This window comes from Tamandua tetradactyla, chromosome 5 (assembly GCF_023851605.1).
Source record: "Tamandua tetradactyla isolate mTamTet1 chromosome 5, mTamTet1.pri, whole genome shotgun sequence".
In the NCBI taxonomy this organism is placed as follows: domain Eukaryota; kingdom Metazoa; phylum Chordata; class Mammalia; order Pilosa; family Myrmecophagidae; genus Tamandua; species Tamandua tetradactyla.
In genome coordinates, this window is record NC_135331.1 from 98468315 (window position 1) to 98495248 (window position 26934).

The following is a 26934-nucleotide window of genomic DNA, read 5'->3' on the forward strand; positions in this document are numbered from 1 at the left end:
ATAATAAAATCTTGTCACTAACTTTGAATGTGTGCTGTGAAGGCAAGTGTAGAGGGCTGCAGGGTAGGAACAGGAGTGTCAGTATGTGCGTGTGAAGGGATGGCTTAACGTGTGCTTGGGGAGGAGAGGGCACACACTTTCCAGCTCCACTCACGTGAACCACCCCCCCTCCCACAAATCTGGCATAAAGATCTAGGACTTCGATTTTTTAATGCAATTTTATTGAAATATATTCACACACCATACAATCTTTTCGAAGTATACAACCAATGGCTCACAGTATCATCACACAACTGTGCATTCATCACAACCAATTTTAGAACATTTTCATAACTCCCCCCCAAAAAAGAAGAGAAAACCAAAATACTCCATATCTCTTACACCACCCCCACCCCAACCCCATCACTGACCCCTAGCATTGGTGTCATGTGTCAATGTGGCCAGGTGATGGTGCCCAGTTGTCTGGTCAAGCAAGAACTGGTCTAACTGCAAGGACATTTCATGGCTGGTTAATAAATCCAAAGGCTAGTTTTATTAAATCATCATTCATTTGATTGCTTCTATGGCTGATTACATCTATGATCAACAAAGGGAGTGTCTTCCTCAATGAGAAAATCCAACCAGCAGGATTTAATTCAATCATCTGAAGACTTTTAAGGTAGAAGAGGGAACTTATTTTTCCCTCAGCCAGCCAGCCTCTCCTGAAGAGTTCACTGACGACCTTCATCAGAGTTGCCAGCTAATAGCCTGTCCTATGCAATTTGGACTCGTGCATCCCTACAGTTGCATGAGACACTTTTATAAAATTTCATATTTACAGATACCTCCTATTGGTTCTGTTTCTCTAGAGAACCCTGAGTAATACGATTGGTGTGGTACATTTGTTACTGTTGATAAGAGAATATTAAGCTGCTACTGTTAACTATATAGTCCATAGTTTGCAAAAGCGCATCATTTTTTTCCCATATACTACTCTATTATTAACTCCTTGTTCTAGTTTGTGGAAGGAATTTTTTATATTTGTACTGCTAATCACAGTAGGCCTTATATTTTTCATTACCCAAAACACAGAACCTTTTTAAAGTTACATGAAAGCAAAACAGAAAACCAGATCAAGTAAAAAAGGATCCTAATTATATATATCATGGGACTATTCTAAGACTTTATGTGATGATCTCTGATAAGCAAGATTATAGTTGATTTTTAATTTTTAAGATACTCATACTCAGTGGTTTTACTATTGTTATGTATCAATTACTATTATAAGAAAAAGGCTGGGAAAAAAAAGAGATGTAAGCCTTAGGGTGCTGAAGGATGAATCCAGTAGGAGCTCCTAGCCCAACCTTCCCATTTGCTTTATGCCTCTTCCCTCCTATTTTCTACTGCTCTTGTTTCATAGCCCTAATGGTGGCTAAGAGTGACTCTCTGTGGCTGTCTCCCAAGTCCTGCACAAGGGCAGCTGGAAGGTGTCTATACCTTGCCATGGGAACTTGTGAGAGCTGATAAGACCCTTGGGGGAAAGGAAGGACATTGTTTTGTTTTTAACTTCTCAGGTGGTTCCGATATGGTTTTAATGTATAGGCCACTGCTGCTCAGAGTACAACCCACTGGCCTCCTGGGGTGCTTGTTAAAGTTGTGGTACCCATCTCACCTGCACAAGGGCAGTGCTTGGCAGTTCAGGCCCTGGAGTCAGAGCCTGTGGGACTGAATACCGACTCTGTCGTTTATTAACCGGTAACGTCTATAATTGTCTGCTTCATGTTCCTCCTCTGAAATGATGATCTCACAGGATGGCTGGGAAGTGTAGGAGAACGGATAAAATGGTGTCTGGCATAGGGTATTCAGTGTTGGCTATTTCTTTCATACAGGCATGGGACCAATTCGGCTGCCCATTTAATAGGTACCTAAGGTTCTCAGGCACCCTACAATCTGAGGACCTCTCTGCTCTAACATCCGGACGGTCTACCCAAACTTTCCAATGCCAGGAGTGTGAGCAAACTTCTCAGATCTATAGGCTAGCCTGTCCTGTACCATGTGCATAAAATAACTGGCTTTTTCTATATTGCGGATTTTGTTTTAACCTCAAATTTTTAAAAGCTGCTTTTAATTTATAGCTCCATTTATATATGTACATTTATAAATTATGCTATATAATACATATTTCGTATTGTATCTCATTATATCAAATATTATAAAGTTTATAAATAATAATTTACAGAGAATCAGTTACTGAGCCACTCAGCAGGGATTTTTATCCTGCTCCACTCTGTGACCATGGACAAGTGAGCAGCCCAGAGTATTCTCAATATCATCATCATCATCTTACATAGGCATAATAAATATTTGCTCCCAATTTTATTCATGTTACTCACCAATTCTAGAAGTTAAACTGACCCTCTTGAAAACGCATCATGCCTTTATCTTTGACCTCCCCCTGGAAAAGCTGAAGCCAGGAGCCCAGAGACACAGATGCCTCTAGTTTTGGACACTTGGCTCTAGAAGGAACCTGGACAGAGGCAGTGTCCCAAGTTCAGGATTAACACAACTTCCTAATACAGGGGCCAAACTAAAGGGCTTCCTGACATTGTGCATGGTGTATGTCCATGTCTGACTTTGTGCAGAAACTCAGCCTGAACAGCAGGATCCTGTTCCCTAACTTTCATTCTCTGACCCTAAATGCTGTCCTTTCTGCCAGCACCTTGGTTCCTGGGCCGATGTGTCTCATTGGGCAGTCCCCAACCCTGCCTGGGCCTCTTGCTCTTCCCTTACCCCACCTCCAGTTCCATGCCCTGGCCTGGGGCACCCACTGTCCTCCGCCCCCTCCTCTCTTGTTATTTTAGAGTTGTACCTAAATAAAGTTGGAGCTGCCTCCAGTCTTTGCCAGATATATCCCAGGATTCCACCATCCAAATCGTGTGTGTGCTTCTTTGACCTTGAGCAGTGTTTTTTCATTTGCATATGAGTGGGTACCTGGTGTCTGAATGATTCATTTGGTGGGTGGGGAGAGAGACCAGCCCTTCATAGGGCTGAGCAGATCTCCTAGCTCTGGAGGTGAGGAGAGGTACCTATTAAAACCACAAACCCAGAAATTGGGATTCTTCTCAAACGCCTACTTCTCCTAAACCATTTTACTCTTCCTTGCTTTGCCAATTTCTGCAAAATGGACACACTGAGGGAAAAGGTGAGGTGGGTAGAATGGTAGGTGTCTGTCCAATGGATAAAGGCAGGTCAGCTGGGTTGGAAGAGAGACAGAGGGAGGAAAGGTACCTCTTACCTTCAGGCAGTAGAGCTGATGGGGATGAAGTGCAGAGACCCTTGAGCGTGGTCAGGCCCAAGCCAGAGCTCCAAGGTCTCCTTTCTTCCTTTGTGGGTCACCATCATTCACTCTTATCTCTTGCATCCCAAGCCCATATTGTCTTTCTAGAGTTCCTCTTTTTTATAGTTCCAGAAAACAAACACAAAACCCTTTTGTTTTAAACGTTTTACTGCTGATCCTCATTAGCAGCTCAAAAGTGACCCAGTCCCCACAGTCACAGCAATCCAGCTTCAAACTCAGGTCTCCCTCCAACATTGACTTTCTTTTTTTATCCTCAAGTAGAGCTCCCCTCCCAGGCCCTTTCTTCTTTCTAGCTTTTGAGAACGTTCCAGCAACTAAGCTGGAAGAAGCCGCTTTGGTCAAACCAGAGGCCTCAACGTTTATCTGGGACCCTATGGCATAGTTTTTATATCTCCAAGGTTCCCCAGCCCCACAAGCAAATTATCTACTCAGAGTACCAGAAAGCCCCCATCCCTCTGCCAGGGACCTACTCCAATACATTCCTCATTGGAAAACCTGAAGTGCTCTTCTCAAAAGTTGATTGCAAGTTTACAGCTTTCTCCCAGTAGGTTCTTTTGCCTTGTAAAGGTCCCTTCAAAGTGGAATACATTACCATCTTAATATACATGATTCTTATCAGATCCTTTATTCAAAAACTCAAGAGCCACCAGCCTCTGAGCTAGTTCTGGGAGTGGATACTGTAATGGAGGGCCATGGTGACCAGGACTAAAGTCTCAATGTCACCATTTTACCCAGGGCAGCGTGTCCTGCACAACCAGCCAAGCATTATGCCCTGTACAGGAGAAGATTTAAAACCCTGGCCTGCTCTGTGATTCTGGTGCTTTCTCTGACCCCAGCCACAAATTCTGGGAGACCCTGGGGCCCCTCCCTCTCACCCTGCCAAGGCTGCTCAAATTCCTGGACACTGGTATGTTTATGTCAACAGAGTGAATGCCAGAGAAGACTCCTGGTGCCCGTGGCACTGTTGTTTGTGTACCTGGTCTCGGTAGTGATGGTAGTGATGGGAGGGGCCGGCACGCCTGAGATGGATCTCTGGGGCAACACACTGTTAGAGTCCCAGCTGTCCATAAAGCATCCACTCCTTCAATACACCCCTGAGGTATCTTCTTTCACAGAATGAGAATTTAAACCTTCCACCCCATCCCCCTCTCTGGCTTACCTGCTTCCTTCCTGGTGAGGACAGTTCTGTATCAGGCCAAGAACCAAGGGATAGTCATGTCTGATCCTTCCCCTCCTCCCCAGTCACCTCCGAAAGCCTCCATAAATCTCCTGAAATGACCATGGGAAATGGGACAAGGAGAGACAGGCTGCAGGTTTCCTGGGCCTAATCCAGCTCCTTCCATCCAGGAGGGGCTGGGGCATGGAAAGGCAGGTTGGGAGAATTCCCTTTTTGGTTTCCATCCCCAGTCACCAGCCATCTGATACCTCTATACCTGTACCCCTCAAACACAAACACACATGCACCCCTTGTATGCCAATAACTCTTACTACTTTTAAAACACCTTTCTCCTTGAGTTTTTTTCAGGGAGAAAAAAATTGGGGGCTCCCCCTAGTCCTGGCAGCAGTAGAAACTAAATGATGATGTGGTTAAGAGCATGCCTCTGGACGCAAAGGGCTCTGCCTTCACTAGCTGCATGACCTCAGGCAAGTCACATAACCTCCCTCAAATATTCTTCCGAAGAGTGAAGCAATTAACTTACCTGACATGCTGAGAGTACACAGCTCTCATTACTACTGAATTCTAAGCAGTAAAACACTTGGAATGAAGAAAGCATGGAACCTGAAGGCCGACAGACCTGGGTTTCAATTCCAGCACTCCACCGACTTTGTGTGACCTTGGCCTCAATCCTGACTGCCTAGTTTCCTGCTCTGCAGGAAAGGCGTATTGCTAGAAGCCTATGCAATAAGGTTAACTTGAGGAACAGGGAGCTGCTGCCCTAAAAAAGAGTATAGAGTAGCTGCAGGGGGAGGAGTCAGTCTGGCTCCCGGCACCTGATCTCCCAGATTAACTGCTCCACTCTGGGGCCAGCAGGGGAAACTGGTCTGCCTTGGAAGAGAGAGTCATGGACAAAGCTAAGAATTCAAGCTCCCAGAAGGTGCCATAAATAGCCAGAGCAGGTCAGAGGAACCTCCAGAGATGGTGGAGTGGGGGTGGGGAAGGGATGGAAAGGAGCCGTGGAAAAGGAAGCTGTCTGTCATCAGTCTAGGGACTGGCCTAGGGCACTCTTCCAAATGTCAAAGGAAAATAGTGTATATGGTTATGCTGGAGGGGGCCGTCACCTCTTCAGAGAGGATAAGCTTGGGGCCACCACCGCCCCAACTCCCAAACTCACTCAGAGCTGTTGTGAGAGAGAGGAAATCTTCGCCACATTGTTCACTGTCACCCTAGAGCTCTTTGGAAGCCCATCCTGTTTCATCACCTTTTTCATCCCTTTGATTATCCTGGAATAGGGAACAGCTCAGCCAGTGTCACAGGTCGGAAAACTGCAACCCACAGATGTTAAACAATTTAGCGAAGATCACAGAGTCAAAGGCTGAGAGGGGACATGAACATGGACTTTTTGTGTGTGCCTTCAAATCCAGGATTATATCTGGGACAGGCAAATATGTAAGAACCCAACCTTAGAAAGGAAGACATTCCCACAGGGGAGCATAGCTGGGTCCTCAGTAACAAGTTGAAAGGACCCTCCCTGCTTTCCTCCCCCAATTTTACTGCTCCTCAGCTGATCCAAGCACATCACTGTAGCTGGTGTTGGGAGGTATATTTTATAATGCTTTAGAATGTATTGATCAGAGGTAGCTGGATACAGCCATGGAAGTAAGACTTAACCAAAGTTCAGAAGACCTAGACTCAAATCCTTGCTAAATGATCATCTTCCTGAGCTGCAGGTCCCTAACCTGCAAAACAAGGCCAAGAAGTCACCATGCCAGACCGGTGTGAGGACTCAATGAGATAAGGCATGCTTGAGTGCCTAATGCTCCAGATGTTATAAAGACAGGGAGCTCCTGGGGAGGAGCTTATTCATCTCTGTATTCTGGGGTTTGCTCAAGTGCTCAGCATACAGCAGGCCTTGATAAATGTTGACTAAATGAAAGAAGGAAGTAAACTCTTACATTTAAATGGCATGGGGCTGTGTAATTATAATAAACATTCATTGCTATTCAGCAGTTCTTACTGCTTTTTCTTTGTGGGCACAGGCACTATTAGCACTACTCTGTGTTTTACATCCCCTTAAAAAGTGCCTGGAAAAATCTCAGGATAAGAATGTCTTTTAATAATACACCTAAAAGGTTATGGTGACCATATAATTTATTGGCCACAATGGGACAACAATGGGGAGTGAAAGGTGAGCTATTAATAATTGCCTGGACAACAGTATAAATTATGATCGCCCCGGGAAAACCAAAATGTTTGCATATCACACTAATAGAGCACTATGATGCTCAGAACCCTCTTGAGAAGGGAGCCCTGAACACCCAAACCATTCTGACTCCATGCTCTAGTCAGTCCCTTGAAATGGTGCCAGTCCTTCTCATCCCAATACCCCACAACTGAAGCTGTTTTCACAGTGTGAAACCTAAGTCCTCAGTGTGCTTAGGTTCCTCAATTTCAACCTGCAGGTGACTGTGGAATCCCTCCTTGCCATTGCTCTGAGAATGTCCTGGGTATTTACACTGCCCCAAACATTAAAATCTATGGCCCCTGGTAAACACCCAACACGTGAGCTGCAATAATCATCTAGTTATCTTTTGATGCTGTTCTAGCACCGGAATTTTTCTAAAGATCCTTCTCCTCTCTCACTAGTTTCAAAAGGCTTCTGCCTCTTCAATAGTTTCAAACCTCTCCTAACAATAGGCTTCTGCTCTTTTTCCACCTATGGTCATTCTCAATCCAGCGGCCTGGGTGATCCTATAAAAATACCTCACATCCTGTGACTCCTCTATTCATATATAATGGCTTCACATCTCATTCAGGAAAAACTTAAGTCCTTATGATGGCCTTTTATGCCAGAGTCTATTTAGTCCCTGTAAACTCTTTGGTCTTAACTCCTAGAACTCTCCAACCACATATATGTCTTGTTTCTCAAACATATCAGGCATGCTCCCATCTCAGGGCCTTTGCACCTGCTCTTCCATTTCCTGGAACACTTTTCCCTTATATATATATATAATCATATATATATGATTACTTTTCTCACCTCCTTCAGGTCTTTTCTCAATTTTCTTCTTTTCAGAGTCCTTTCCTGGTTACCCTATCAAAATGCAACATCTACCCCTTAATATATCCTCTCCCTTCTCTGCCTTTTCTCCTTAGCACTTACCACTGCCAAATATACTATATATTTTATTTCTCTTGTTTATTGTCCAACTCCCCCATTCTCCACGAGGGCAGGAATTTTCATTTGGTTTGCTCTTTGCCATACCCCCGGTATTCAAAATGGTGCTTGCAACTGTATTATTTGTGGAATGAATAAAAAAACCTGCCTGAAAAGGTAGCACAGGATGAAGTTTGGCTTCTGGACTGAAAAGCTGAGACTTGAATCCAATGGCTCAGCCACTCATGAGCTGTATGACCTTAGGCAAGACCCTTAATCCTTCTGTGAGTCTCAGTTTCCCCATGTATACTGGGACTAATACACATTGTCCCCCAGGCTGTAAAGAACATTAAGTTACATTCTACACATAAAACCACTTCACTCACTGCCTGGCCAATTTCATGAAATCTAAGCTTAGTAAATGGCAGCTATTATCAACTACTAGCGGCTCTAGGTAGATCTGCCACTGTATTATGGACCCCTAACAGGCCAATTAGGACCCACACCCTCTGAGTCAGAACTCAGATAGTTTCTTTCCTAACTGGCAGTTCTTACCCCACCCTCATCAGGACCTTCCTTTCCTGAATCCCAATTCCCCCAACCATCCTGGCCTGGGTCTCTTTGCAACTATCCCCTTCAACATACTCTTCATCTTGCTTAAGCTTCTGAGAGCTTCTCTCCTAAAATATCTCAGGATCCCTTGCCTGATGCCCCTTCCACAAACTCCCATTAATGGAACTAGAAAAGCTGGGCAGGAAACAAAGGAAGAGATATAAGGTGAGGAAGGAGGGCAAAGAGCATATGTGTGTGAGCCTGCAGGGAGGAGGGGCCCAAAGAGAGGGAGAGGAAGCCAAGTCATCCCCACCTGCCAGCTTCCTGTCTTTCCCTGCTGATAAATAAGGGATACTAATGGCCAGATTTTCCATTCCCCCACCCCAGCACCCGCTGTCACTCAATTAAAAAAAGATAGCAGGAGAGGGCCTGGGGGAGGGGGAAGTGGCCTCTGGTTATAAAGCCTGCAGCAGCGGGGGTGGAAAACACTAGGCTTGGCCTGCCCCAGCCTCCAGCCAGATTTAGCTGGTGACAGCTGCTGGGGACCCTGCCATCAGGCCCTGCCCTATACCCACTGCCTCTGTTTTCTCTCAGTGACTCCTGAGTCTCAGTCCCTCCATGGCCCAGAAAGAAGAGGCCCCTGCAGCCGCTGCACCCACCGACCAGAATGGGGAGGATCTGGAAAACCTGGATGACCCTGAGAAACTGAAGGAGCTAATTGAGCTGCCACCCTTTGAGATCGTCACAGGGTAAGTCCCAGGTGTGGGCCAGGGAACTCCTCCCTAGAAGAGCACAGGCTGGGAACATGTTGTGGAAATGTAGGATGGTAATGGTAGGGGTCAGGGTCAGCTCCACCTTGCAGCAGTGTGTATGCATATGTGTGCATGGCAGGGCTTGCAGGGGACACAGCAGCAAGTCTCTCTTGGTTTCTCAGGTTGACACTTGGACTTCTCTTCGGGGGAAGCAGGAGAAGCTCCTTAGAGGCAAGGGCCCCGAGAATAAACCACCCCTCAGGCCTTCTGGTATTGGGACAGTCATCCTGCCTCTCTGGGTAGAGACTGTTTAGTCCTAGGGAGTTTGGTAATCAAATAGGATGAGACTGGCACCTTTAAATATGGCACCCTTTAAAGTACCTCTTCCCCTCAACTTCTTTCTCTGCCTCCGAATGAGTCTTTCCTCTAATTGTATGTCTCCAGCTCTTTCTTTAGAACTTCTCTCTGGAGCACAAGGTCCTGAAACAGAAATACAGATCCATCCTTACCAAGGCAAAATGAGAAGCATCTTTTTACTACAACTTTTCTGAGTCTCCCCAGAAGCTGTCCACACCCACCCTGAGGGAAACAAAGATGTTATAGTGCAAGTAACACAGGCCAGGGCCAGAAGCAAATGGATGGAGAAGGTAGCCCAATACCCTCCAGCCTCAGCCTGGAGGAACTGGGGTCCAGAGCAAAGTATCTGGAGCATTCAAAAAGGAGGCTATATGCCTTTGTCTTGTGCAAATTAGGACATTTCTAGGAATTAAACCAAGCAGTCTTCCTCTTTTTCCCTCTCTCATTCCTGTACTGGAAAAAAAGCAAAGAAGGAAGTATGCAGGGCCAAATTTCCTCCTTAGCCTCAGGATTTACCTCTAGGGCATGGCGGCTCTCCATTAATGCCCACAGGTAAGACTGGGCAGCAATTTTTTTCCAACCCTGGACTCAAATTTTTTCATTGTAAAATGAGGAAGTTGCATTAGTTGATTCCTAAGGTTGCTTCTAGATCAGATATTTTCTAATTTTTAAGAGAACCTGAGGGACAATGTGTCATAGTTCCTGAAGGCTGAGCAGCCCCTGAATTTCAGCTTGTCCATGCCTACCCAACTAACCTCACCCTTATACAAGATTAAGGGAGCAAGTGGGCACACACACACTCTACTCTGTGCAATGTTCTGATCTCCCTAGCATAGAGGCAGGGCAGGTCAAGAGTGGAATTAAACAATATTTCTTGAGTTTAACATAATTGGAGTCCCAGGATGGTGGATCTTGAGGTTAAGTCCTCCAATATAGCTTACATTTGTCCAAAGCCTTACAAATCATAACATACTTTGGCATGCGTGAGCTCATTCAACTCAATGCAATTTAGCAGAGGGAGATATTTTATTGACACTTTAGAGATGGGGAAACTGAGAGATTGGGTGACTTGCCCAAGACCATACAACAAGCAAGTGGCAGGTCAGACTCCTAGCCAAGTGTCCTCTCCACTGGTCTCTTCTTTGTTTTAGGTCCTTGGTTTCCCAAGCAAAGCTCCACCTATCTCTATCTGCATGGTAGTGAGGATCAGAGGCTTCCCACCCATAATCCAAAGCTCAGAAAAAGAGGCAAAGTGGGGTAGCTTGATGGACGCTCTGAGAGCTGTTCAGGTAGAGTATTTCCTGGCCACAAGCAACAGATGTCTCCTGTATAAATAGATGCTTAAAATAGCCCAGAACTGCAGCTATGTCTCTGCAGGGACACAGTGAGGGAAGAGCTTTCCTCTCCTTCTCTATCCAGTTGCCCTGGAGTAAAAATGCCCATCAAAGAAGTTCCTTTCCTAGCCTGAATCCTAAAGGCAATGGATCTATCCACAGGGTTCCTTAGATTTGAGCGGCAAGCTAGCAGATGAGCAGGTAGTTTTTCAGGAAACAGTCTTACCTCGAGGAGGAAGTACCAGGTAAGGAGTAAGGAGAAACAGGTCCTACTCATAGCGATTCTGATTTGACTCAGACACACAGTATAGAAAACAGGTGGAAAGTGCTAGCAAAAAAAGTCTAAAACTGCAGAGGTGTGCTAGAGCCTGCTCATATTGGGTTGTGAGTCAACTGCGTACATCTCATCCCAGCCCTGTGTTCAGTAACTTCACATTGGTAGCTTAAAATCAGCCAAAGTAGTATTTACACTATGGAAGTCAGCAAATGCTAGTCATTTTTCTTGCAGAGAAAAAACCAATTTCTTGAAAGAGAAAAACCTCTGTGAGAATAGTGTAGATTTGGTAATGTTTAAGAAAGAGCTCTGAATAATAAGCTATGAGGCCTGGAGAGGGCACCACTCATCAGTACTAACCTTAATTCCTCGAGTTTCTACTGTTATCTAAAATCTGAGTGTCTGGATTACTTACCCATCTTTAGATGAGGAAACTAAGCCCCTGAGGGATGAGTCATTTATGCCTATAGCTAGTTGGTGGAGTAGGGTGTGAACCCCAAGATTGTCAGACCTCTAATAACCAAACTGTGACAAAAATCATGATTATTTTTTTATTTACCAAATATTTACTGAATAGAAACTGTTCATTTATTGCCTGTGTCCCCAACTAGCATTTAATTTTCAGGAGCACAAGGGACATTGTTTGTTTCACTATTTTATCCCTAGCACTGAGAATATTACCTAGCTCCTAACAGGTACTCAGTAAATTTGTTGAATGAATGAGCACCTATTGTATGAATACCTATTGTACATTAGATACTATGCCCAGATAAGGAATTAACTGGAAGGAGGGCTTCTTGTGGAAAGAAACTCAGAACATATGAAGATCCAGCAGTACTAAAAAGAGAATTTTACTGGTCTATCCCTGTCTCTGAACTCAGCATGCTTTGGGGAAGCTCTGGAGCCCTGGAATTGGTTGTCTCCCAAACTCTCAATCCCATTGGTGAGTGACTGTGCTCTGCCTGGCAGCACCCCTTGTTGTATATTTGGTTTTGTCTCTAGTTGTGCTGTATATGTGCTTGCCTAAAGCTGAATCTGCTGTCAAAGGTATTATTAAGGAACAGAAATCAATGGTACATTGGGTGATTCTGCTTTTTGCCACTTCTTCAACTACCAGTAGTTTATCCTTGTCATGCGGGAAACACAGAGGGAAGAGGCAGGATCCATAAGAGAAGGGACAGGCAAGGAGTGAGGGGCCTTCAACACAACTGTTAATGCCACAAGCCTCTCAACCTCCCCCACTCCACCTGTACTTCTGGCATATGCTAGGAAGGTTGTTCCAAAAAGAAACGACGACTTGAAAACAGCAAACTGACTTTGGTCACCCTGGCCTCCACTGACGGGCCAAGGGTGGTCAAAACCCTAGACGCAAAGATGGCACCTCCCACAGTAAAAGGGAGAGCAGAGGACTTGCGTTGGACAGAATTTCATCTAGTCCTGCAAATGAGAAGCAGAGAGCCCTTCAAATCCCTTTTTAGCTCTAGGAAGTGAGGCTGCTAGACCCCTTTGCTTCTGCTCCTGCACTCCTCCTTCTCACTATGCCTACTCCTTAGCATCAGCTCATTGAAAGTGGTCTGAAAAAGGGAGAAATGAATTGAAACTGGCAGGTCAGCCTTTTTATGAGGTCACTAAAAGGTCTACTGAGGGAAAACTGAATCGAGCCAACACCCAATTACCCATGAGATTTTCCACTTCATGGATTATTTTGGAGCAAATACCACCCTCATGGTTACTTCCTTTCTGCGTGTTTAGGAAATGCAGATGTCTTTTAATATTAATATTAATGTGAGAAAAATATAACATCACTTCTACCTCCATCAAGTAGATCATCTTCCCAACTTTTTTCTAGATAGTAAAATTCTGTTTCTTCACTAGAGAATTCCAGTATGCAGGTAATTCTTAGGCTGCTGGGTCTAAGCAAGTAAAGTGTGACTGGCCTTTTTTGCAGAAAGTCTAAGGAAGCTATGCTTAAAGAGGTGCCATCTGAGGCTGGCAGAGAGGGGATGGGAACTGTGCTGTTGGCTTCTGTGTCTGAAGAAGAGGCTGAGACCAAAAAAGCTTGAAGTATATCTTCCAGCATCTTTTTCCTGGTCACCACTCTATACCCGCCTCCCTTACACATATAACTTTAGCAGTGAAATATCTGCTGGGATGGAAGAAAGGGGCTACCTTTCGTGATTCTATAAAATCACCTAAGATGGCCATGTTGACTAGCTCACTGAAAAATGTTGAGACATCCTGGGTACTTTCTCACCTCTGTTTTCCTGGTTCCCCTATGGGACCTGGCTGTTGTAGCCTGTAGGAAACCCAAAGAACCTCTTCCAACCTTGAATTCCTTCTGATCAAGAACCCCATTGAGATGCCAAGCAAGCTCAGTCTCTCAGCAAACCCAAAGGAAAGGCTGGGAGTCAAAACACTCCATGCCACCACTTTGCCTCATGAAAGTATTTCTCTTCCTGAGGCATATAGTCCAGAAGGCCCTGCTAAGTGGCAGAGGAGACTCTGGGGCTCCTGGCTGGAGGGGTAGGAAACAGGATATTTATAGAGAGGTGACCTTTCTTCCTCTCTTGGGTTTCAGATTTCTCTGGGTCCTCTTCTATTGCCTGGGAAAGAGGGAGAATCAGAGTTTAAGAGGGACTGAGAAACAACGATCTCATACCATCCAGCCAAGTTTGAAATGCATGCTGGCTAAATTCCTATTTTCTGCTTGGTACAATTAGGGGTTCCAAGAGACCTGAGGGCCCACACAGGTAACTATCCCTAAAGTTATCAAGCCAACCAAGTAACCATGAATACGCCCAAGAGTTCTACCTGAGAATCCATCATATAGATGGCTTGAAATTAGAATTGGGATAGGGGTAGTGGTCTTGCAAAAGACTGTGAAGAACAAAGAAGGTTTGAGGCAAAAGCAAAACAAAAACAAGGCAAAACAAAAAACCTCACAGGTAAGCCCTGTGCTTCTTGGAAGCCAAAATCTGCACCAAGAAGGAAGGGACCACTTATCAGAGTTAAGGAGTGGTCAGGAAGGATAAATTTAATTAGGGAGAGCTGAGTCTAAGTGAATTCCCTGCGAGGTCTGAAAGAGGAGAAGGGAATCATCATCTCCCCATCCTCCTAAAATGTTAAGTAAATAATAAACACTGCCAGAACAAGGACAGAGGGGTTAAGAGAGCTAAGTATAGAACCTGAAGGAATTCTGGGGCTGGGATTTCAAACACATCTATCTCCAGAGTAGAAACTCAACCTTACAGCAAGGGACATGGAAACTTGGGTAGAAGTTTGATGATGGGGTCTGGGGACAGGCCTGCAGAGTAATAGCACAAGTTTACTCAGCTCCTTGGCAGCTACTGCTTATTCCTAAGAATCCAAGGCCCTGGGACACTAGGGATTTCCCTGTAAGCAAGGAATCAGGTGATCTCTCAGGGGAAGAGCAGAATTAAATGTGTCACAGTATATCATCTGGGACAGCCAGAGAGATTCCTTTATTTGGGGGTGGGTATGTGATCCGGGAAGCAAAGAGATTCCATTTTTGAAAAGGAAAACATTTGTCCTCTCCTCTTCTGACATTTTTTACCTTTCCTGCTAAAATCTCTTCATTCTTTGGTCTTCAAACCTACACAAATCTTATTTTAGAAACACACACTATAAATGAAAACAGAATTCAACTTTGATGCTCTCTCAAGTACCTCTCCTTTTTCTGTACTTCCTTTGACTACCAAAATTCTTAAAGCACCAGGGCTTTTTCTGCTGCTTCCATTTCCTAACCACCCATCTCCCCTTGAAGCCACTGGACACCTACACTATTCATCACCAAGCCTGGACTTCCAAAGACACACCTAGTGGGCTTTCATAATTTCCGGCTTTTTCCCAGCTTCACTCTATATGCCCACATGCCGTCAAACTTAATTTCTTTGGACTTCACTTTTATTATGCCTTTCTCCTACCCAAGAACCTGTAACAATTCTGTATTGCCTCCTGAATAAAGGCTAAACTTTCAACAACTTCCTTAAACAACATATCCTCTACTCTATCCATTCACTTTTACCAGTCTTCTAATCAACTGTTTTCTTCTCTGTCCAGTTAGAATCTAGCTGCTAGATTATAAACAACAGGACAGAGGTCACATCTTCCAAGATTCTGAAAGGCTAAATTATACCTAGGTGCTCTTGGACCATTACCACGTGACAATGCTTCCTGCACCTAAGCAGAAAAACAGACTCAATGATCAGTCACTAGGAGAGCAAGACTTAGGCCACTCCATGCACAATGTGCAATTTACAAGTTAAAAGCATGAAATGTTCTGCAAAATTTTTGTCTTGCTCTGTCATGAGAAATTTTATATGCCTGACACTTTGTAAAATTGCTATTAGAACACTGTGAGCTTTCAAAGATTACTCATGCCTGGCCCCCCTCTCCAAATGTCCTGATTGAACTGGCATAGGATGGGGTCCCCGCATCAACATTTGTAGAATTCTCTACGTGATCCTAATCCATCGCCCGGTTAAAAGAATCATCGATTTACAAATGTAGAATGGTGTTATGCTGTCAGGATTGATGGCAGAGGCAATGTTTGGAGACCCTTCCAAGTGGGGTGACCAGAAATGTACACCCCAATCCAAATTCCCTTTTCCTCTAGATAACTCTTTTTGGATTCTTTCATGCCTTTGGGCCACTGACATTTAGTGTAGGCAAAGTCTGTTTCAATACCAAGAGTGAATTTGTCTATCAGGCACTGATCCTAGAGAACTATATACTCCAAGTTGGTCCTAGGGACAAGAACTCATTATTCCCTTTTTCCCTGTCCCTTTCTCCCCTTGACCTACAGAGAGAGGCTGCCTGTCAACTTCTTTAAGTTCCAATTCCGGAATGTGGAATACAGTTCTGGGCGGAACAAGACCTTCCTCTGCTACGTGGTTGAAGTGCAGAGCAAGGGAGGCCAAGTTCAGGCATCCCGGGGATACCTAGAGGATGAGCATGCAGCTGCACATGCCGAGGAAGCCTTCTTCAATACCATCCTCCCAGCCTTCGACCCGGCCCTGCGGTACAACGTCACCTGGTACGTGTCTTCCAGTCCCTGTGCAGCTTGTGCTGACTGCATCGTCAAAACCCTTAGCAAGACCAAAAACCTGCGCCTGCTCATTCTGGTGGGGCGACTCTTCATGTGGGAGGAGCCAGAGATCCAGGCTGCCCTGAAGAAGCTGAAGGAGGCTGGCTGCAAACTGCGCATCATGAAGCCCCAGGACTTCGAGTACATCTGGCAGAATTTTGTGGAGCAAGAAGAGGGTGAATCCAAGGCCTTTGAGCCCTGGGAGGACATTCAGGAGAACTTCCAATACTATGAGGAGAAGTTGGCAGATATCCTGAAGTAAGCGACAGGGCTCAGCCTCATGTGAGTTTTCCTGGTGACACGGAACCGTCACTTTTATTAACTGTTAACTTGGTAGAAGGCTGGAGGTCAGGTGGAACGAGTGGTAGGTTTTGATTTCCCTTTAGAAGGATTTCACTTAATTGCTCTTCTTTCTTTTTCTTTATTCTGACTCCTTCTCCTTAAGCCCCTTCCCTCACCCCCATAGTATTCTATTAAACTAACTTTCCTAACTTGCAATTCTCAAGGTTGATAGGGACCCTAAAGCCTGATGAAATGGAATGACTCTTTTTATTACACGATTTAGATGGGGCAAAGACCTGTTACTGAATGACAGCAGAGGAGTAGTTTAAATCCCCTAAACATGCCAGGTACATATGTTCAAACTTAGTAAATCTGGACACCTACCTTCTAGATGTCCTGCTCCAGCCCCAATCTGCAGTCTTATTGTTCCTGTTCTCTCTAATGCAAGTTTTCCATTCCTTTAGAGGTTTTTTGTTTTGTTTTTCTTTTTTGGTAGATTTGCAATTCCCCAAACAGATTTGTATTCAATTATTTTTTTGGCCAGAGAAGCTTTCATGTTTTCAAACAAATGATAGTGCTTTGAGGGAGACCGACAATTGCTACGTGAATGTATAATTCAAGAACATTTTTCTTATGTTGAGAAGATCTCAGAAGAACTCATAGGAAAATGTTCAATGGAGAAACGGGGATAATACAGCAGTAAGTTTTTCTAAGCAAGAATGTTTAAAGGATTAAAAAGACATTTGTACATCAGGTAGCAGCACAGAATCAGGTAGCACCTACATATATCAAGAAGTGATATGGAAACCGAAGGTAAAGATTGGCTCTTAAAGCAAACAATTAGGACACAATTAAGGCCAGTTTGGCTTCTTGCTTTGGGTAAATTAGATTCTTACATGAACAGGCTGATTACCCTCAGGAAAGAGGGTAAAGAATCTTTTACTATCTTTTTTTGAATTTGGTCTGCTCTAGTTTGCTCCCACCAAAAATCCTGTAACTAAGTCCCTTTGTGAGGCTTGAGTTACTGATCAAAATCCTCCAATAACAGAGAAGGATCTTTCACCACCTTCTCTTCAACTTGAATTCTGGAACAACTCACCTATTAACAAAATATACAACCAATATGCTTCCATTAAGATAGTCAATTTATTGTTTTGTGTCTCTCACTAATACCTATAAGAGAAGCTGTCACTTCATTAACACACTTTGGGAATATCGACAGCTTGATGTTGACAGGTGTTTGCTATCAGACATGCACATAGGGATCTGATAACTCTCCAGCTGAGTATTCACAATCCACGATGCCATGACTTTCAGCCAGTTCTTACAAAAAGCAAGATCCACTTACTGAATTCAGTAAGACTACGATAGGGGAATGCAATGTAGTACTCTGCTCACATAAAGTAAGGTACCACTCTTGAGTGGTGATGAGTAATAGTGAAAGCAGATTAGGGAGTGACCTCTGAAAATACAAAACTTAACTAGTTATCACTGTCTAACTACACGCCCTAGATAGATTCTAGAGAATGATGACAGATAGCTTAATTTTAATCTCAGTATATTCTCCTTTTGAAAAAAAATCTGAATAACAGGCCACTTATTTTAGCTACCTAAATAAATAGCAAGTACTCAGGAATTTTTTTTTCTCCATTTTAAGCCCCATACTTCAGTAGCTAAATCTGCTATAAAAATTAAACATTTCAAGGAAGATTTTTTTAATCTTTTAATTTTGTACTTATTCTACATTAATCTTAACAGAAATAAAGACGATAAGTCTGTTTGAGGGAAAATTCCATTTCTTAGTCAAATTGTTTCTAAAAATATCACTGGGTGTTTTCCACATTACAAACCTCCATCCATTTAGTGTACATAATTGTATTATCTAAATCCATTAACATGTTTCCCTGTTCTCTATTTGAGTTGGTCATGTTCCTGAAAGGAAAGGTTAAAACGTACCAAGTTAATACTTAAAAAAAAAGTGCAGGAAATAGAGTTGTAATATAAAAATCCAAAAGAATCAACTTGCTTAATTAAAATGGACAACTGTTAAATAAAATCTGCCCCATCTTTCTTTCATCTTTTTAAAAAAATGAGGATTTAATCAATACATTTATTCAAAAGAATAGAGTTAAAGCAGATCTCTTCTGTTAGCATCTTCTCTGTGACCCTCAAAACAAAAATGAAAGAAACAGATCCAATCCTAGTTTACCCAGAAATCATAGGAGAATGTGGAGAAATACAGGAACTGGTTAGGGAAAGCACACACAAACTCTAGCTCAAAAAAGAAAGTCCTAATTGCTTGGACCCGCAGGGCTCTGGGTAATATGCTTTCTGTTTTTTTCCCCAAGGTCTGCCTGCTGCCACCAAGAAACACCAGTGACATGAATGGCCACCTGGGACATGCCTGTCTTCCTAATACCACTTGGAGCCAAACAGGTGACACCAATCAATCCTACCAGACAAGGCCCTCAAAGGACTCAAAATACACTTCTCATGCTATAATTCATTTAGGCTGTGCCTCTTTCTATAAGGCTGCTCTTGGGAAAGAGGAAAGTGAGCATCAAGGAGAGAAATGCAACCACACACAGGCAGCAGGCATCCATGGGGCTGAAGGTCCCAATTACTCTCCAGAAAGGGTCCTTAAGGCAAAGATCCTCAAGAACCAAGGGGGAGATTTTTGAATACGTCCAGAAATGCATTTTAGGTTGTTGTTTTTATTAAGAAAGAAAGATGGCAAATTAATAAAAGAACTGAAGTGTTATGGATTGTCTGTGGTCAAGTTTTTTAAGGAATATAGACATTTGGAAGTTGCCATGGATAGTGCACAAGTTCCAAGAACAGGGATGTCCAGGCTATCAAACCAAGCCATGACATTATAGAGCAGGAGAGAGGCTTAAACCAGGATATATGTGCCTAGGAAACACAGGATACTGATTCTCCCATGTAGAGTTCGTACCATGGACTTAACTCGCATAAAATACTTCCTTCTTAGATTACTTATAAATGAGCCTTTTCTCTCTTCTCAAGTCAAGGAATATGGTAGAGGGTGGAACAAAAGGCATGGGAAATTTGTTATAAAGTATTCACATCCTAATTGCCAATTAATAAGCAATTAGCTTCTTGATTAAAGAGGAGGGGTAAAAAGCAGGGGGATTTAAATGTTCAGATACACACTGTATGAGAGTATTCAATATATGGTTCTTGATGGTGATAGGAGGGTGAGGTCAAAAGCCTTATTTCTTAAAAGATTTGCTGAGTACTATGTAGAAGTAAAACTTCACATGTGAATTTATGGGTGTTTGCCCAACTCTAATTAGGTTTCCAGGAATAATGTATTCATTCTGATTATCAGACCATGCTTCCTTTCCCCAGGCTCCAAGTGTGATAAGTCATCGGAATTTGACCCTCAAGACAATCTGAAAACGACAAAGCATTTACTTACTTTATCACATCCCTACTGAGTCCCAGAATTCCACTTACAGCCAATACTGGATGAGACTAGGCTTTCTTAAAAGAATCATAAAGGCCCATATTTTATGAAAAAAATTAACCTTAAGTAGAAGCCTGGAAAAAGCAATTTTTGACCCAAGTGTTGAGAGTTGCACAGAGTTAAGCAAAATTCTTTAATTCTTTAAATTTCTTATCACCCCACTCTCATTTTCAATTTTGCGTATTTGGGCATTCTCTCCCTTCTTTTGCTTCAATTTTATTTTGTTTACATAGGCGGAAACAAAGTTTCAGGAAAAGCCTCAGTCTTAATGTCTGATACCCCTGCACTGCCCCTGACCAACAACATGAAGAACATGTCTCTTCTGTATAAAAATACACAAGAAGTGAAAAACTTTCTGAAACTACTGTCTCATATCTGGCTGAAATGTGATTAACAACACAGGTCTAAAGTACAAAGATTATATATAACCATTGCTTTCCAGGTGTTTCAACAAGCCCCTTCTAAAACCCAGTTGTTTCTTCACACTTGAAAAACCAGCAAGTCCTGTGACAGGCACAGAATTCACTCTAGGGAGAAAATCAATAACAGGTCTGGCTGTTTTAAACCTCAGCAACAGTGGAGGGGAGAGGGAGACTTCCTACTTTTCCTAATAGTTTTGATATTAAACTACTGTGCTAAATCCATGAACTTTATTCTTGCACCATGAAAACAAGAGCAGACAAATTACTGCTCTCAGCATACGAAGGGGGGCTGATATTTATCACAGTGTTCTTGCCCCTCATTGGCTGCACATTATAATCATCTGTGGAACTTAAAAAAACAGAAAGAAACATAAGCCCCATACCACATCCACCAAATGAGACTTTTTCAGGGAGGAGGTGGGCTTTTATTATTTTTTTTAAAGATTCATATGGATTTTATTGAGAACTATGATTTACCTACTTTGTGCTAAGCTCACTGCCAGGCATTCAACATACATTATTTAATGTTTCATGATTAAACTCAGACAGATCCAATCACACACTTCACAGCTGATAGAGGAGGAAGAGTTCACCATTAAAGGATTCTAACAATCCTTACCTGTATTTTGACCCATAGTTCTAATCTACTCTTATTTCTCACCTTGCTGCTCTTCCCATCAGGCCCAGCTGTATGACAGTGAAATTAAACTATGCAGATCCTCCAATACCCAAGCCCAGACCAACAGACATGAGCACAGAATCTCACTGAACCCCAAGAAAAAGATATTTATTTTTCCATTTTTGTAACTATGCATTCCTTATTAAAAACACAGAATTCAATTTTGTAATTAAAAACAAAACAACCTCTAATTCTCTAGGATGAATGTGATGAAATAAAGATAACACCAAGTAAATGTACAAATGAAAAAAGATGCCAAACTAACTGAAATGTTCATCCTCCCTGAAATCTCTTAAAAAGCAGAGTAGAACCAATGCTGCCACCTACCAGCCAGCCAAGCAAATCCGGTAGCATACGAGAGCAAAACAAAGGTCAACTATCTGGCTTCCCTGCCTAACATCAGGCCACCTACTCCTTACCTCCCCACAAAAAAAATACAGCCACATATTCCAAACAGTTCATCCTCCAGAATCCCAGGCTGATTATTTGAATATGGCAACCCAAGTCTGGCCTGTGAAACAGGCTACTTCACATGAAGCCTTCCTCTGTCCATTTTAACGTCTGCTTGCCTAGTTCTATGGTCCAGCAAGGATCACAGAGAACATGGACACATCAAGAATGCTCATCTGTTCAGAGTGTGTACACAGTAATTTTGATGTCTGTTGCGTCAAATACCTCCTCAATCATTGCAGACACCTTCTCCCAGTGCAGACGATCAAGACCACATCCAATTCTGAAAAAGACAAAACATATTCATTGGTTGCAATGAAGGTATCTAGGAAATTGCTCTTCTTTCTTCCTTTAGACTGTATCTACCCAAAACATAAAGACAAGTTATCTGGCCTTACACCTATAGGAAGCCATGGTAGGAGTTTGGAAATCAATTCTTGTTGTGAATCACTCAAGGCTGTTCCTAGATAGGCCCAAGGTTCAAAAGCTGTCACTTCTCTTTTGCATAAGATATCACTTCCCAATTATTTCATGCTACATTTAGACATGTGTAACTCTGCCATGACTTGGGAGAAGCACTGTATCTCTATACCTACTGGCAAAAACTGACTATGGATGAAATGGCAGAAGGTTGCCATTTAAAAAATATCACCTACCATAATGGAATGTTAAAGGAGATAAAAAAAAGAAGGGACAAGGGAAGTCCAGATAGAATGTTGAGAAATGTTCAACTGCTGGCACTCCAAGAGTAAGGTCTTTGCAATATCCTGGTAAGAAGCCTCAATTAGCCCACAAAACTATATTCCCTTTCTTCCAACATGTTACTTTATTGATCCTCAACATCCTTGGTTAAAAAAAAAAAACTGCTGACCAGTTTCTGCCACATAGACCATGAATATATTTAAGACCACCTAAGACAAAGTGATACTGAAGACAAATAAGTTGGGACTTGGAAAAAACCTGCATACATGGTCAGCATCAACCCAAAACTATCAGGATGACAGGAAAAGAAGAGGTGATGATTTCCTGAAAAGAAAGCAAGGAGGTGACTGAGTACCAGTGTCATTCCCACAAGTTCCCAAAGGCTAGGGTCTAAGAAGTCACATCAGAGATGTACATTCTGGCTACAACCCCACTGAACACAAACAGGTGGGCAGTTTAAAGGGCAGTGATAATTTATAACTTTCTTGACCCAGGATTAACAGCTTTAGGAGCCTAGAAGTGCCTAAAAGGCAAATCACAATTGCTCAGCCTTGCTTCTTTAGCATATAAAGAATAACAAAGTTTCATTCTTCCCTTTAAGCAGCAAGGGCTGAGGCAGGTGCTTGTTTCAAAGTTTATTATCCTACTTCAAGGGTTGAGGCAGGTGCTTGTTTCAAGTTTATTATCCTAATTCATTCAACCCAAATAAGGAAATAAGTGTAGCTCGGCCTGCAATCAGACAACTGGTTCATTAGTGATTTTATAGTTTTGAAATTTGCCTACCTTTAAGTGGGTATTTTGCGTTAAAGACAGTTTTTAAGTCATTTGTCTTTGGGTAAGACACTAAAAACCCCGTAATTGAATCTTTCATTTAAATCTCCATTTAAGGCCTTGGATTTCCTTACCTGGGCATGGAGAGGTCAGTGACTCCATTCATCAGACAATGGGATTTCATGGCTTCTAAGCTCTTCTGTAAATTTTCATAAGTTGGCTTGTGTGAAGCCCTTTTCTTTGTAATCTGAGTGCAAAGAAACAATGCAAACTTTCACTAGTCCAAAATGATAGCTAACGAAGTCATCACAGACCCTAAGATCCTGATCATTAAAAGAAGGTTTATTTTCATAGCCTAGCGCAGGGATGACAAATGGTATGCTGCTCCTTCCATAGTGTATGAAAGGTCCTTTGGAAAAATCCTCTGAATCGGTCATGAAAAACCCAGACACAGCCATATAATCTTTCCTTGTTGTAGTAAATCCATGAATTAGCATACCCTGTCCACTGACTATTGTTTTTAAGGAACATAGGCAAAAGTCTTTGTGTCACTTTAAGATACAGGTTGCCTAACTCTAACAAGGAAGAACCAATACCACCTGAAAATTCCCTGTGAAACGTTTCTATTTATTTAGAGACCATGTTTGCTTGCTATTTCTCTATGGAAGAAAAGAAACTGGTAGTATCTCAAACAAGATAAAAACACTGGATATCACTAGAGCCAAAAATGCCAACTTAAAGTAGCAAGAACATCTCCCCACTTAATTTTCTGTCTAGATTAAGCTTTGTAGTAGGTTGTCTGTTGGTCACTCACCCTCATCACTAAGAAAGTCACATTTTGGCTGGGACTTAAGACCACTGGATAGGTGAAGAATCCCACCTTCAGGAAGAGGGCAAGAAAGGGGCTGGGTATTTCTAGGTACTGCACTAGATAGGGAGATAATGACAGGAAAAATTATTTCTGCAATCTGTCTCCTGAAATATTATTGTTTCTATCTTACATGGTTAAGAACCAAAGTATGGTTTGGCTTAGTGGAACAGCATCTCTAACTTTTGAAAGTCTCAGAACACATGCCTGTGGTGATCACAGTACTCTTTCCCAGAGCTGGGATGCAGCCTCGCATTCCTAACAATGCTCCAGATAGCCACCACCACCAGATCTCAGTCGATCTGAGATCAGAAGTTTTTTGACATCCTTGGTGGTCTAGAGTGGGGCATCATGATCATGACAAAGGCAGTAGAGCCCACTATTTACCAATCCTTAGAGGATATGAGAATTGGCCCCAGCTTACCAAGTAATATATATATCGCCCATCTCTCTTCAGAACAGCCACTTCTCCAGATTTCTTTTCTAAGAAAAAGAGTTATTTACTAGTAGAAAGGAAACAGAAAAGCAAATCACCAATTCCATTCTTATATATTTTAATCTTTACAGATCTGGTCATTTTCAACTTGGAAGAAATCTACTGTCTCCTATAAATCAGCTTTCTTGAAATACCGCATTCCTTAACTTCCAGATTTCTAATAACCATGTTTTCTTCACATTTCATCTTTTGTCTTGCCCCTAATTTCTAATATACTTTCTTCTCACTTAAGAACTTTAATATCTATTGTCTTGAAATTATGTTTTAGAATGAACAGCATTTTGACTTACCAACTATTTTCACTCAATAATTATCTTTTCACATACAAACAGCTGTGACAAGTATTGCGGGAAAGAAAGATGTATAAAAAGGCTCCTAGCTATTAAAGGCTTTTCAGTTCCCAAGTGTCATGTTTACAAACGACTACAACACAAAGCACTGAAAAATTGCTTTTGTCTAAGGCTGAGTTCAGAATTACCCATTCATTAAGTCTGGAATGCAGTCTGATCAACTGCATTGTTTCAGAAGTTCCTCGTGATAATACACATTTCTAGTTGAAAACCACTATTAAAATGTGATGGGAGGGGTCCTTAGGAAGAGATTTGTAACCCCCCTTTGAAGAATCAGTAGAGTATCAATAAATAAAAGATCTTGAATGCCAAGCCAACACTTAGAGGCTTTGCTAAGCACTTCATATTTATTAAAGTTTTAATGAAAATGGCATAATTACAAAGCATTTTAAAATAAATCTAAAGTTTTATGATAAGGAAGAGATTAGAAATATTTATAAGAATTTAGGTTTGGTGTGATAAGCACCTGAACTAGAGGCCATTCTTGCAGAGGAATAGTTTTAAAAGTACTCACTGGTTAGGAACTCGCTCTTTGGATGCAGATCTTGTTTAATAATTAAATTATTAACAGGCCATCAAAGGATTACCTATCCAGGAAAGAATATGTAAATTCTGTTTTCAAAACTCACGTTGATTTAACAGTTCCTGCATTCCTCCGAATTTCTTCTTGAAGAGGACTGCTATCCCAGCACCCATCCGGCAATCCTCACTGATGCAGTGGGCTAAAGAGTCTGTTTTGGGGCATGCGAAAAGATCTCCTTTCACATACACAATCTAAAACGTGCGAAAGGAAAAAACATGTCTTATTAGATAAAGAAAACTACTAAGTTATTTTCCTTACACTATGTCCCCTCACAGACCTGGCAATTTGATTTAAAGCCAAACCCTCAGAATTTATTTTAAGGCGTTAACCAGAACTAATTAAAGCAGTGTAAAAAGAAAAGTGACGTATGGTCCCAACCTAATTATTTTATTAGCCTTTCCGAAGCAAATAAGCTAAAGAGAGAAATAACGCAATTCAATTACTGGTTTAATTTAAAAGTGCTTAGCTTTTGACCTCAATTATCCTGAATTTCAGTTCACCAATAATTTAATAGTTTTTACGCACTCTGCTTCCTTCTGGATCTTCACTAGGGCTGCCGGCCATGATACCGAGTCGATATTTTCAGGATTGAATGCTTCTTCAGCTATGAGAAGGGAAGAGGAAGTAAAAAAACCTTAGGCAGTGTGGGACATTATGTTCAGATTTCCTTAACCATTCACTTATTAAATTCTTCCCCCAACGTTATCACTGGAAGTGAATTCGCTCATCCTCTAGGAAGTAATACAAAACTATTCTAGACAAAGTAGAGTTATAACGCCTAGTTTCGGAGGATGCTCTGACCCTCGGGCAGAAAAATTTCGCGCTTTTCTGAGCGGACCGCAAGGCCAGAAGAAGCAAAGGGAGTCCCGAGACACACCTCCTCCTCCTCTTTTTCCCACGCCGCCGAGTAAGGCGGATTTAGAAGTCTCCCTTCTCTGCACAACGCAAAAGTGCTTCCCCAGTGCCTATGGCCCAAAAGGAAACAGGAGGACCTGGACACAGTCCTGTTAAGTCGCAACTAGGGAGTGTACTGTCAGGAGCGTGCTGAGCCGTAGGCAGGGTAAAGGAAAGGCGGCTTCTCATGGAAGGTTTACTTCCTCTCTTTATATTTGTCTGGAGGGAAGGGGAAGTCTAAAGAAATCTCCCATTCTGCCTCCAACCCTAGAGTGGGTCATGGTGGAAATATGGTCAGTCCTGAGATTTCGTGGAAGGGCGCAGGAAGGCTCGCCAAAAGCCTCAACGTACCACGGTTCCCCTTCACCTGGAAAGGAGTCCGCCGCTAAGAGGTCCCCACCCCGGGGGAAAGGCTCCAGATCCGCTCTGGTAGGTGGGGAGCAGCGGACAAGCCCAGATACGGAGCCAATCCCGCCACAGCCCCATTTGCACACACCTAAAATGGCGCTCAACACCCAGTAGCAGGGCGGAAGCAGGCTCCTCTAGCTAACTAGCAGAGCCCGCACTCTTTGGTGATGAGCGCAGGACTTCCGGCGGTAAGATCCGTGATCTCCCGCCGCCTGCCGAGCATGCGTAACGAGAAAGCCGTACGCGAGTAAGGAAGACCGGCGCTTGCGCGTTTAGCCCCAGGGGTGTGTCTCCAAGGATAGCAAAGGAGGGGTGTACAGTTGGCCAAGCTAGCTGGTTAGCGCCTGCGTGATACTTTTTTCAGGGCAGTGTTTGAGTTGAAGGTTCTGGCAGGACTTGAGGGCGCCTGCGTAATCCTTCCGCCTAGAGGCTTGGCAAATCAGGGGAATGGGCGTGGCTTCAGAGTTCGCCTGCGCAGTGCTCTTTCAACGGGGGGTGGGGCGAGCCCAG

General features: G+C 42.8%; 3 protein-coding genes across 12 annotated transcripts in view; 2 read left to right on the top strand and 1 right to left on the bottom strand.

Annotated features, from left to right (window-relative positions):
* Positions 1–4: 4 nt before the first annotated feature.
* Positions 5–26890, bottom strand: OARD1 (O-acyl-ADP-ribose deacylase 1). Of its 8 annotated transcripts, none has more exons than XR_013176115.1 (8): positions 26368–26832; positions 25648–25726; positions 25169–25313; positions 24118–24176; positions 22960–23072; positions 21578–21635; positions 4497–9437; positions 6–3908 (listed from the first exon to the last, which is right to left on the bottom strand). XR_013176115.1 is itself a non-coding variant. In XM_077161748.1 (8 exons), exons 2-7 carry the CDS (start codon positions 25684–25686, stop codon positions 9384–9386), a joined length of 468 nt encoding a protein of 155 aa, XP_077017863.1. In that variant the 5' UTR covers positions 25687–25726; positions 26368–26832; the 3' UTR covers positions 14–5779; positions 9339–9383. The 8 variants fall into 8 exon arrangements, 7 of the variants coding, with proteins under 7 accessions (XP_077017862.1, XP_077017863.1, XP_077017860.1 ...); XM_077161748.1 differs by having other exon boundaries at positions 14–5779; positions 9339–9437; XM_077161747.1 differs by having other exon boundaries at positions 5–9437.
* Positions 5439–19072, top strand: APOBEC2 (apolipoprotein B mRNA editing enzyme catalytic subunit 2). 3 transcript variants are annotated; one of them, XM_077161741.1, is made up of 4 exons: positions 5439–5455; positions 8800–8954; positions 15748–16287; positions 18660–19072. In XM_077161741.1, the coding sequence occupies exons 2-4, from the start codon at positions 8824–8826 to the stop codon at positions 18694–18696; spliced, it is 708 nt and encodes a 235-aa protein (XP_077017856.1). In that variant the 5' UTR covers positions 5439–5455; positions 8800–8823; the 3' UTR covers positions 18697–19072. The 3 variants fall into 3 exon arrangements, with proteins under 3 accessions (XP_077017856.1, XP_077017858.1, XP_077017855.1); XM_077161743.1 differs by lacking the exon at positions 5439–5455 and having other exon boundaries at positions 8678–8954; positions 15748–16311; XM_077161740.1 differs by lacking the exon at positions 5439–5455 and having other exon boundaries at positions 8678–8954.
* The window catches only part of NFYA (nuclear transcription factor Y subunit alpha), a 32233-nt gene continuing 31954 nt past the window's right edge, over positions 26656–26934 (top strand). Inside the window, exon 1 of the mRNA XM_077161730.1 lies at positions 26656–26671. The gene's annotated coding sequence lies outside the window, so the exon portion shown is untranslated. The remainder of the gene's footprint in view (positions 26672–26934) is intronic.

Bases quoted from the DNA above. Each gene is read 5' to 3' on its own strand.
- APOBEC2 (XM_077161741.1), top strand. From the start codon at position 8,824: ATGGCCCAGAAAGAAGAGGCCCCTGCAGCCGCTGCACCCACCGACCAG. The intron at 8,955-15,747 runs GTAAGTCCCAGG...CTTGACCTACAG, and splicing joins CCCTTTGAGATCGTCACAGG to AGAGAGGCTGCCTGTCAACT. The intron at 16,288-18,659 runs GTAAGCGACAGG...TTTTTCCCCAAG, and splicing joins AAGTTGGCAGATATCCTGAA to GTCTGCCTGCTGCCACCAAG.
- OARD1 (XM_077161745.1), bottom strand. From the start codon at position 25,686: ATGGCCGGCAGCCCTAGTGAAGATCCAGAAGGAAGCAGA. The intron at 23,073-24,117 runs GTAAGCTGGGGC...CTTTGCACTCAG, and splicing joins GGCGATATATATATTACTTG to ATTACAAAGAAAAGGGCTTC. The intron at 21,636-22,959 runs GTAAGGAAATCC...TGTCTTTTTCAG, and splicing joins ACTGACCTCTCCATGCCCAG to AATTGGATGTGGTCTTGATC.